Source organism: Rhodnius prolixus, unplaced genomic scaffold (assembly GCF_049639745.1).
Source record: "Rhodnius prolixus isolate KJV_2025 unplaced genomic scaffold, Rpr scaffold_2, whole genome shotgun sequence".
Taxonomy (NCBI): domain Eukaryota; kingdom Metazoa; phylum Arthropoda; class Insecta; order Hemiptera; family Reduviidae; genus Rhodnius; species Rhodnius prolixus.
Window position 1 is genome coordinate 10,037,681 of NW_027411592.1, and position 11,604 is coordinate 10,049,284.

General features: G+C 37.8%; 1 protein-coding gene across 1 annotated transcript; it reads left to right on the forward strand.

Annotated features, from left to right (window-relative positions):
• The first annotated feature begins 5,343 nt into the window (after nucleotides 1-5,343).
• LOC141450175 (uncharacterized) lies at nucleotides 5,344-8,192 on the forward strand. The gene is made up of 3 exons (XM_074120331.1): nucleotides 5,344-6,577; nucleotides 6,682-7,793; nucleotides 7,890-8,192. Exons 1-3 carry the CDS (start codon nucleotides 5,344-5,346, stop codon nucleotides 8,190-8,192), a joined length of 2,649 nt encoding a protein of 882 aa, XP_073976432.1.
• The last annotated feature ends 3,412 nt before the right edge of the window (nucleotides 8,193-11,604 follow it).

The following is an 11,604-nucleotide window of genomic DNA, read 5'->3' on the forward strand; positions in this document are numbered from 1 at the left end:
CTCTTTTTCCGTCGTTGACTTCTGCTTTTAATGCCAGGAGAAGAATAAACATAAAGGGTTGGCTTCATTTTGGAAACGGAAGTAGAATTCAAGGAAAAAGTATCGAATTGCCTTCCAATTCGTCTAGATTTCCTCTTTTTCCATCGCTGACTTCTGCTTTTAATGCCAGGAGCAAAATCAACATAAAGGGTTGCATCAATTTAAAAACCAAAAGAAAATAGAAGGGAAATATACCAAATTGGCTGCTAGTTTTATAGATTTCCTCTTTTTCCGTCGTTGACTTCTGCTTTTAATGCCAGGAGAAGAATAAACATAAAGGGTTGGCTTCATTTTGGAAACGGAAGTAGAATTCAAGGAAAAAGTATCGAATTGCCTTCCAATTCGTCTAGATTTCCTCTTTTTCCATCGCTGACTTCTGCTTTTAATGCCAGGAGCAAAATCAACATAAAGGGTTGCATCAATTTAAAAACCAAAAGAAAATAGAAGGGAAATATACCAAATTGGCTGCTAGTTTTATAGATTTCCTCTTTTTCCGTCGTTGACTTCTGCTTTTAATGCCAGGAGAAGAATAAACATAAAGGGTTGGCTTCATTTTGGAAACGGAAGTAGAATTCAAGGAAAAAGTATCGAATTGCCTTCCAATTCGTCTAGATTTCCTCTTTTTCCATCGCTGACTTCTGCTTTTAATGCCAGGAGCAAAATCAACATAAAGGGTTGCATCAATTTAAAAACCAAAAGAAAATAGAAGGGAAATATACCAAATTGGCTGCTAGTTTTATAGATTTCCTCTTTTTCCGTCGTTGACTTCTGCTTTTAATGCCAGGAGAAGAATAAACATAAAGGGTTGGCTTCATTTTGGAAACGGAAGTAGAATTCAAGGAAAAAGTATCGAATTGCCTTCCAATTCGTCTAGATTTCCTCTTTTTCCATCGCTGACTTCTGCTTTTAATGCCAGGAGCAAAATCAACATAAAGGGTTGCATCAATTTAAAAACCAAAAGAAAATAGAAGGGAAATATACCAAATTGGCTGCTAGTTTTATAGATTTCCTCTTTTTCCGTCGTTGACTTCTGCTTTTAATGCCAGGAGAAGAATAAACATAAAGGGTTGGCTTCATTTTGGAAACGGAAGTAGAATTCAAGGAAAAAGTATCGAATTGCCTTCCAATTCGTCTAGATTTCCTCTTTTTCCATCGCTGACTTCTGCTTTTAATGCCAGGAGCAAAATCAACATAAAGGGTTGCATCAATTTAAAAACCAAAAGAAAATAGAAGGGAAATATACCAAATTGGCTGCTAGTTTTATAGATTTCCTCTTTTTCCGTCGTTGACTTCTGCTTTTAATGCCAGGAGAAGAATAAACATAAAGGGTTGGCTTCATTTTGGAAACGGAAGTAGAATTCAAGGAAAAAGTATCGAATTGCCTTCCAATTCGTCTAGATTTCCTCTTTTTCCATCGCTGACTTCTGCTTTTAATGCCAGGAGCAAAATCAACATAAAGGGTTGCATCAATTTAAAAACCAAAAGAAAATAGAAGGGAAATATACCAAATTGGCTGCTAGTTTTATAGATTTCCTCTTTTTCCGTCGTTGACTTCTGCTTTTAATGCCAGGAGAAGAATAAACATAAAGGGTTGGCTTCATTTTGGAAACGGAAGTAGAATTCAAGGAAAAAGTATCGAATTGCCTTCCAATTCGTCTAGATTTCCTCTTTTTCCATCGCTGACTTCTGCTTTTAATGCCAGGAGCAAAATCAACATAAAGGGTTGCATCAATTTAAAAACCAAAAGAAAATAGAAGGGAAATATACCAAATTGGCTGCTAGTTTTATAGATTTCCTCTTTTTCCGTCGTTGACTTCTGCTTTTAATGCCAGGAGAAGAATAAACATAAAGGGTTGGCTTCTTTAGGGAAACGAAAAGTATAATACAAGGGAAAAATACCGAATTGGCTTTCAGTTTGTCTAGATTTCCACTTTTTCCGTCTCTGCCATCTACTTTTATAGCCAGGGGTAGAATAAACATAAAGGGTTGGCTTATTTTGGAAAAAGAAAAGTAAAATACAGGGGAAAAATACCGAATTGGCTTTAAGTTTGTCTAATTTCCACTTTTTCCGTCTCCGCCATCTACTTTTATAGCCAGGGGTAGAATAAACATAAAGGGTTGGCTTCTTTAGGGAAACGAAATGTAAAATACAATGGAAAAATACCGAATTGGCTTTCAGTTTGTCTAGATTTCCACTTTTTCCGTCTCTGCCATCTACTTTTATAGCCAGAGGTAGAATAAACATAAAGGGTTGGCTTATTTTGGAAAAAGAAAAGTAAAATACAGGGGAAAAATACCGAATAGGCTTTAAGTTTGTCTAATTTCCACTTTTTCCGTCTCCGCCATCTACTTTTATAGCCAGGGGTAGAATAAACATAAAGGGTTGGCTTCTTTAGGGAAACGAAATGTAAAATACAATGGAAAAATACCGAATTGGCTTTCAGTTTGTCTAGATTTCCACTTTTTCCGTCTCTGCCATCTACTTTTATAGCCAGGGGTAGAATAAACATAAAGGGTTGGCTTATTTTGGGAAAAGAAAAATAAAATACAATGGAAAAATACCGAATTGGCTTTCAGTTTGTCTAGATTTCCACTTTTTCCGTCTCTGCCATCTACTTTTATAGCCAGGGGTAGAATAAACATAAAGGGTTGGCTTCTTTTGGGAATCGAAATGTAAAATACAATGGAAAAATACCGAATTGGCTTTCAGTTTGTCTATATTTCCACTTTTTCCGTCTCTGCCATCTACTTTTATAGCCAGGGGTAGAATAAACATAAAGGGTTGGCTTCTTTTGGGAATCGAAATGTAAAATACAATGGAAAAATACCGAATTGGCTTTCAGTTTGTCTACATTTCCACTTTTTCCGTCTCTGCCATCTACTTTTATAGCCAGGGGTAGAATAAACAAAAAGGGTTGGCTTATTTTGGGAATCGAAATGTAAAATACAATGGAAAAGAACCGAATTGGCTTTCAGTTTGTCTACATTTCCACTTTTTCCGTCTCTGCCATCTACTTTTATAGCCAGGGGTAGAATAAACATAAAGGGTTGGCTTCTTTTGGGAAAAGAAAAGTAAAATACAATGGAAAAATACCGAATTGGCTTTCAGTTTGTCTAGATTTCCACTATTTCCGTCTCTGCCATCTACTTTTATAGCCAGGGGTAGAATAAACATAAAGGGTTGGCTTCTTTTGGGAAAAGAAAAGTAAAATACAATGGAAAAATACCGAATTGGCTTTCAGTTTGTCTACATTTCCACTTTTTCCGTCTCTGCCATCTACTTTTATAGCCAGGGGTAGAATAAACATAAAGGGTTGGCTTCTTTTGGGAAAAGAAAAGTAAAATACAATGGAAAAATACCGAATTGGCTTTCAGTTTGTCTAGATTTCCACTTTTTCCGTCTCTGCCATCTACTTTTATAGCCAGGGGTAGAATAAACATAAAGGGTTGGCTTCTTTTGGGAAAAGAAAAGTAAAATACAATGGAAAAATACCGAATTGGCTTTCAGTTTGTCTACATTTCCACTTTTTCCGTCGCTGCCATCTACTTTTATAGCCAGGGGTAGAATAAACATAAAGGGTTGGCTTCTTTTGGGAATCGAAATGTAAAATACAATGGAAAAATACCGAATTGGCTTTCAGTTTGTCTACATTTCCACTTTTTCCGTCTCTGCCATCTACTTTTATAGCCAGGGGTAGAATAAACATAAAGGGTTGGCTTCTTTTGGGAAAAGAAAAGTAAAATACAATGGAAAAATACCGAATTGGCTTTCAGTTTGTCTACATTTCCACTTTTTCCGTCTCTGCCATCTACTTTTATAGCCAGGGGTAGAATAAACATAAAGGGTTGGCTTATTTTGGGAAAAGAAAAGTAAAATACAAGGGAAAAATACCGAATTGGCTTTCAGTTTGTCTACATTTCCACTTTTTCCGTCTCTGCCATCTACTTTTATAGCCAGGGGTAGAATAAACATAAAGGGTTGGCTTATTTTGGGAAAAGAAAAGTAAAATACAAGGGAAAAATACCGAATTGGCTTTCAGTTTGTCTACATTTCCACTTTTTCCGTCTTTGCCATCTACTTTTATACCCAGGGGTAGAATAAACATAAAGGGTTGGCTTCTTTTGGGAATCGAAATGTAAAATACAATGGAAAAATACCGAATTGGCTTTCAGTTTGTCTACATTTCCACTTTTTCCGTCTCTGTCATCTACTTTTATAGCCAGGGGTAGAATAAACATAAAGGGTTGGCTTCTTTAGGGAAACGAAAAGTAAAATACAAGGGAAAAATACCGAATTGGCTTTCAGTTTGTCTACATTTCCACTTTTTCCGTCTCTGCCATCTACTTTTATAGCCAGGGGTAGAATAAACATTAAGAGTTGGCTTCTTTTGGGAAACGAAAAGTAAAATACAAGGGAAAAATACCGAATTGGCTTTCAGTTTGTCTAGATTTCCACTTTTTCCGTCTCTGTCATCTAATTTTATAGCCAGGAGTAGAATAAACATAAACGGTTGGCTTCTTTTGGGAATCGAAATGTAAAATACAATGGAAAAATACCGAATTGACTTTCAGTTTGTCTAGATTTCCACTTTTTCCGTCTCTGTCATCTACTTTTATAGGCAGGGGTAGAATAAACATAAAGGGTTGGCTTCTTTTGGGAATCGAAATGTAAAATACAATGGAAAAATACCGAATTGGCTTTCAGTTTGTCTAGATTTCCACTTTTTCCGTCTCTGTCATCTACTTTTATAGACAGGGGTAGAATAAACATAAACGGTTGGCTTCTTTTGGGAATCGAAATGTAAAATACAATGGAAAAATACCGAATTGACTTTCAGTTTGTCTAGATTTCCACTTTTTCCGTCTCTGCCATCTACTTTTATAGCCAGGGGTAGAATAAAATCTGTGTTTCCTTCCCAGATGCATCCCCGTGCTACCAGGCGCGTCCACAGGCTGCGGATAGTGGGACAGCCATCAGATATGGTGGTTAGCTGCGAAATAAGCAGGCTTGCCTGACAATAAGCGGTCGCGGACAAGGGGGGCACATCGGAGGGGAGGTGGGCTACTGGTGACGCAGGCAGACCTACAAAATAACCTCATAACCCTATGAAGATGTGCGTCAGTGGCGAGTTAGCGCCGCCACTTTAAATTAAGCGCTTTGTTGGGGGGGGGGGGGATTGTCCTCTATAGCCTTGGTCGGCAGCCATCTAAGGGAAGGAAATCCCTGATAGAAAAACCCTGGTCCTCCCGGTTGGGGGTTGGGCGAGGGGTTAACAGCCCCTCCTCAGAAAAAAAATTATTGTTATGAATCCACAAAGTACAGCAAATACCCGGACGGATCTAAGGCAAAGACATCGGCATGGAAAAGGACAATTCTTAAGGCTTGCCACCTGGAATGTGAGGAGCCTATTTAAAGTGGGGGCAAGCAGGTCATTGGAAAATGTTTTGAAAGACTACAATGTGGATATACTGGCTATTCAGGAGATAAGATGGGGAACTATTGAAATTATGGATTTGAAGGAATATACAATAATTAATAGTGGTCATAAAGAAAACAGATTAGGCACAGGATTCATGATAAAAAAGGTATTGAAGCATACATTACTGGCATACAAAAATATAAACGAAAGGTTATGTACAATAAGGCTGAAGGGGAAGTTCTTTAATATCTCTATCTTCAGCGCACATGCGCCAACGGAAGATAAAACGGATGAAGAGAAAGATAAGTTTTATGATGAACTTTCTAGAGAATATGATAACCTGCCAAGTTATGATGTAAAGATGGTACTTGGGGACCTAAATGCCAAGATCGGCAAGGAGCCAGCTTTCAGGCCTACTATCGGAAGTCATAGTAAGCATGATGTGACGAATGACAATGGCCTTCGCGTGATAGATTTCGCTACAGAAAAAGGAATGATTATTAGCAGCACAAAATTTCCTCACAAGGAGGTACATAAGGAAACGTGGACGTCTCCAGATGGACATACGAAAAATCAGATTGACCACGTATTAACTGAGGCAAGACATGCATCGGATGTGATGGACGTGCGTAGTTACCGAGGAGCGGATGCTGAGTCAGATCACTATCTGGTAATAGTGCCTTATCGACAAAAATTGGCAAAGAGTAGCAGGGGCACTATGGAAAGAATGGCGCTATTCAATACAGACAGATTGGTCGATCCCGAAGTTATGGGAGAGTTTCAAGAAAGGATAAAGAACAAACTGAATAATAGCGACGAGGAAGTCGAAGATGGAGTGCCATATAGGTGGAGTAGGATCAAGGGAGCGATTACAGCGGCTGCGGAAGATGTCCTCGGAAGAAGAGAGAGGGGAGAAATTAAAAATAATTGGTATGACGAGGAATGCGAGGCTGCCCTCAGGGAAAGGAATGAAGCAAGAAAGAAAGTGCTGCAAAGGAATACTAGAGCCAATAAAGAAAACTATAAAAACAAGAGAAAGGCGGCTAAGACAATATGTAGGCAGAAGAAAAGAACCTGGGAAAGAAAGAAATTGGAAAAGCTGGAAGAAGAGTTCTCCAGTAAGCAATCGAGAAAATTTTATAAAGGCATTAAGGAAATAAAAAAAGGTTTCCAGGCAAATAGTAACATGTGTAAAAGCGAGGAAGGTATGTTGATTTACCAGATAAGGAAGAAATATTGGAAATCATAGCTACGTTGAAAAACAACAAAGCACCAGGCCTAGATGGAATTAATGCTGAAATGCTTAAAAACGCAGGGGATGAGCTGGCAGAAGAAATCTATAAACTCATATGGCACATTTGGTTGGAAGAAGAAATGCCAGAAGACTGGGCCACAGCAGCCATTTGCCCAATTTATAAGAAAGGAGATAAGCTGGAATGTAACAATTATAGAGGTATTGCCCTATTGGGATCTGTGTATAAGGTACTAACAGTACTGCTGAGTCGTAGACTATCATTGTGGTCTGAGGAGATATTGGGCGAATATCAATGTGGTTTCCGGAGTAATCGGTCAACTATTGATCACATTTTCTCCTTGAGGCAAACCGTAGAAAAAACGTATGACTATGATATAGACCTACATCATCTCTTCATAGATATTAAGCAGGCATACGACTCGGTCGATAGGAATGAACTAATGAAAGTTCTGGTTAATCTGGGTATTCCTAAAAAGTTAGTACGACTTATAAGGATGACGCTAAATAATAGTCAGTGCAAAGTTAAGATACAAGGGAGGCTGTCTGAGAAGTTCGCCGTTGATAGTGGCCTAAGACAAGGAGATCCACTGTCACCTATACTTTTCAATCTTGTATTGGAGACTGCGGTAAGAGCCATTCGTACCAATCCGAATGGTACGATTCTAAATAGATTGACACAACATTTAGCCTACGCGGATGATGTTGTGATCTCAGCAAGGAATAAAGCGGCGCTAGCAGGATCCTTTCAGGAATTTGAAAGAGCAGTCAAAAAACTGGGACTTCGAATTAATTTCGAAAAAACTTTGTATATGAAGTCGTCTAGATCCCCATTCAATAGGGAGAATATCCAACTGGGAGATTATTCCTTTAGAGCAGCAACTCAGTTCAAATATTTGGGGACCATTTTGACTGAGAAAAATGAAATAGAACAAGATATAAAGGCTAGAATTGCTGCAGGAAATAGGTGTTATTTCTCCCTACGGAAAACCATCTTGTCCAAAATGATGTCACGAAGAGCTAAATTGCTAGTTTACAAGACCATTATCCGACCGGTAGTTACCTATGGCTGTGAAGCATGGGTATTGACCAAGGATAATGAGCGTCTTCTAAATATTTGGGAAAGGAAGATTTTAAGAAGAATATTTGGTCCCGTAAAAGTAAATAATATTTGGAAGATCAGGTCTAACAATGAGCTTCGTGATAAATATGGCGAACCAGATCTGGTTTGTTTCATTAAAGCCGCCAGATTAAGATGGTTAGGGCACGTAGAAAGGATGCCCGAAACAAGAATGCCCAAAAAATTGTTATATGGTAATCCAGGGGGCAGAAGAAAAAGAGCACGTCCTCGCTTAAGATGGCTGGACGATGTCGAAACCGACATCAGAAGGCTAGGAGTCAGAAGATGGAGACTCCGTGCTTTGGATAGGGACGAGTGGAATGCTGTGCTGAAGGAGGCCAAGGTCCTTACAGGACCGTAGCGCCCTATAGTAAGTAAGTAAGTAGAATAAATATAAAGGGTTGGCTTATTTTGGGAAAAGAAAAGTAAAATACAGGGGAAAAATACCGAATTGGCTTTCAGTTTGTCTAATTTCCACTTTTTCCCTCTCTGCCATCTACTTTTATAGCCAGGGTTAGAATAAACATAAAGGGTTGGCTTCTTTAGGGAAACGAAAAGTATAATACAAGGGAAAAATACCGAATTGGCTTTCAGTTTGTCTACATTTCCACTTTTTCCGTCTCTGTCATCTACTTTTATAGCCAGGGGTAGAATAAACATAAACGGTTGGCTTATTTTGGGAAATGAAATGTAAAATACAAGGGAAAAATACCGAATTGGCTTTCAGTTTGTCTACATTTCCACTTTTTCCGTCTCTGTCATCTACTTTTATAGCCAGGGGTAGAATAAACATAAAGGGTTGGCTTATTTTGGGAAATGAAATGTAAAATACAATGGAAAAATACCGAATTGGCTTTCAGTTTGTCTACATTTCCACTTTTTCCGTCTCTGCCATCTACTTTTATAGCCAGGTGTAGAATAAACATGTAGTGTTGCCGACATTAGGGTAATCAAAGGTAAAATACAAGAGAAAAAACCGACTTGGCTTTCAGTTTGTGTACATTTCCACTTTTTCCGTCTCTGTCATCTACTTTTATAGCCAGAGGTAGAATAAACATAAAGGGTTGGCTTCTTTTGGGGAAACGAAAAGTAAAATACAAGGGAAAAATACCGAATTAGCTTTTAGTTTGTCTAGATTTCCACCTTTTCCGTCTCTGTCATCTACTTTTATAGCCAGGTGTAGAATAAACATGTAGTGTGGCCGACATTAGGGTAATCAAAGGTAAAACACAAGAGAAAAAACCGACTTGGCTTTCAGTTGGTCTAGATTTCCACTTTTTCCGTTTTTGTCATCTACTTTTATAGCCAGGGGTGGAATAAACATAAAGGGTTGGCTTCTTTTGGGAAATGAGAAATAAAATACAATGGAAAAATACCGATTTGAATTTCAGTTTTTCTAGATTTCGACTTTTTCCGTCTTTGTCATCTACTTTTATAGCCAGAGGTAGTATAAACATAAAGGGTTGGCTTCTTTTGGGAAACGGAAAGTTGAATTCTAGGGAAAATTATCGAATTGGTTTCCAGTTCGTCTAGATTTCAACTTTTTCCGTCGATGTCACCTACTTTTATAGCCAGGTGTAGAATAAACATATAGTGTGGCCGACATTAGGGTAATCAAAGGTAAAATACAAGAGAAAAAACCGACTTGGCTTTCAGTTGGTCTAGATTTCCACTTTTTCCGTTTTTGTCATCTACTTTTATAGCCAGGGGTATAATAAACATATAGGGTTGGCTTCTTTTGGGAAACGAAAAGTAAAATACAATGGAAACATACCGAATTTGCTTTCAGTTTGTCTAGATTTCCAGTTTTTCCGTCTCTGTCATCAACTTTTATAGCCAGGGGTAGAATAAACATATAGGGTTGGCTTCTTTTGGGAAACGAAAAGTAAAATACAATGGAAACATACCGAATTGGCTTTCAGTTTGTCTAGATTTCCAGTTTTTCCGTCTCTGTCATCAACTTTTATAGCCAGGGGTAGAATAAACATATAGGGTTGGCTTCTTTTGGGAAACGAAAAGTAAAATACAATGGAAACATACCGAATTGGCTTTCAGTTTGTCTAGATTTCCAGTTTTTCCGTCTCTGTCATCAACTTTTATAGCCAGGGGTAGAATAAACATAAAGGGATGGCTTCTTTAGGGAAACGAAATGTAAAATACAATGGAAAAATACCGAATTGGCTTTCAGTTTGTCTAGATTTCCACTTTTTCCGTCTCTGTCATCTACTTTTATAGCCAGGTGTAGAATAAACATGTAGTGTTGCCGACATTAGGGTAATCAAAGGTAAAATACAAGAGAAAAAACCGACTTGGCTTTCAGTTTGTGTACATTTCCACTTTTTCCGTCTCTGTCATCTACTTTTATAGCCAGAGGTAGAATAAACATAAAGGGTTGGCTTCTTTTGGGGAAACGAAAAGTAAAATACAAGGGAAAAATACCGAATTAGCTTTTAGTTTGTCTAGATTTCCACCATTTCTGTCTCTGTCATCTACTTTTATAGCCAGGTGTAGAATAAACATGTAGTGTGGCCGACATTAGGGTAATCAAAGGTAAAACACAAGAGTAAAAACCGACTTGGCTTTCAGTTGGTCTAGATTTCCACTTTTTCCGTTTTTGTCATCTACTTTTATAGCCAGGGGTGGAATAAACATAAAGGGTTGGCTTCTTTTGGGAAATGAAAAATAAAATACAATGGAAAAATACCGATTTGGATTTCAGTTTTTCTAGATTTCGACTTTTTCCGTCTTTGTCATCTACTTTTATAGCCAGGGGTAGTATAAACATAAAGGGTTGGCTTCTTTTGGGAAACGGAAAGTTGAATTCTAGGGAAAATTATCGAATTGGTTTCCAGTTCGTCTAGATTTCAACTTTTTCCGTCGATGTCACCTACTTTTATAGCCAGGTGTAGAATAAACATATAGTGTGGCCGACATTAGGGTAATCAAAGGTAAAATACAAGAGAAAAAACCGACTTGGCTTTCAGTTGGTCTAGATTTCCACTTTTTCCGTTTTTGTCATCTACTTTTATAGCCAGGGGTATAATAAACATATAGGGTTGGCTTCTTTTGGGAAACGAAAAGTAAAATACAATGGAAACATACCGAATTGGCTTTCAGTTTGTCTAGATTTCCAGTTTTTCCGTCTCTGTCATCAACTTTTATAGCCAGGGGTAGAATAAACATATAGGGTTGGCTTCTTTTGGGAAACGAAAAGTAAAATACAATGGAAACATACCGAATTGGCTTTCAGTTTGTCTAGATTTCCAGTTTTTCCGTCTCTGTCATCAACTTTTATAGCCAGGGGTAGAATAAACATAGAGGGTTGGCTTCTTTTGGGAAACGAAAAGTAAAATACAAGGGAAAAATACCGAATTGGCTTTCAGTTTGTCTAGATTTCCACCTTTTCCGTCTCTGTCATCTACTTTTATAGCCGGGGGTAGAATATACATATAGGGTTGGCTTCTCTTAAGAAACGAAAAGTAAAATACAATGGAAATATACCGAATTTGCTAATAGTTCTTATAGATTTCCTCTTTTTCCGTCACTGTCTTCTACTTTTAATGCCAGCAGCAGAATAAACATGAAGGGTTGCATCCATTTGAGAAACCAAAAGAAAATAGAAGGGAAATATACCGAATTGGCTACTAGTTCTTCTTATAGATTTCCTCCTTTTCCGTCACTGTCTTCTACTTTTAATGCTAGGAGTAAAATAAACATACAGGGTGGCCTTCATTTAGTTAATCAAATACATAATACAAAAGAAAAAACTGAAT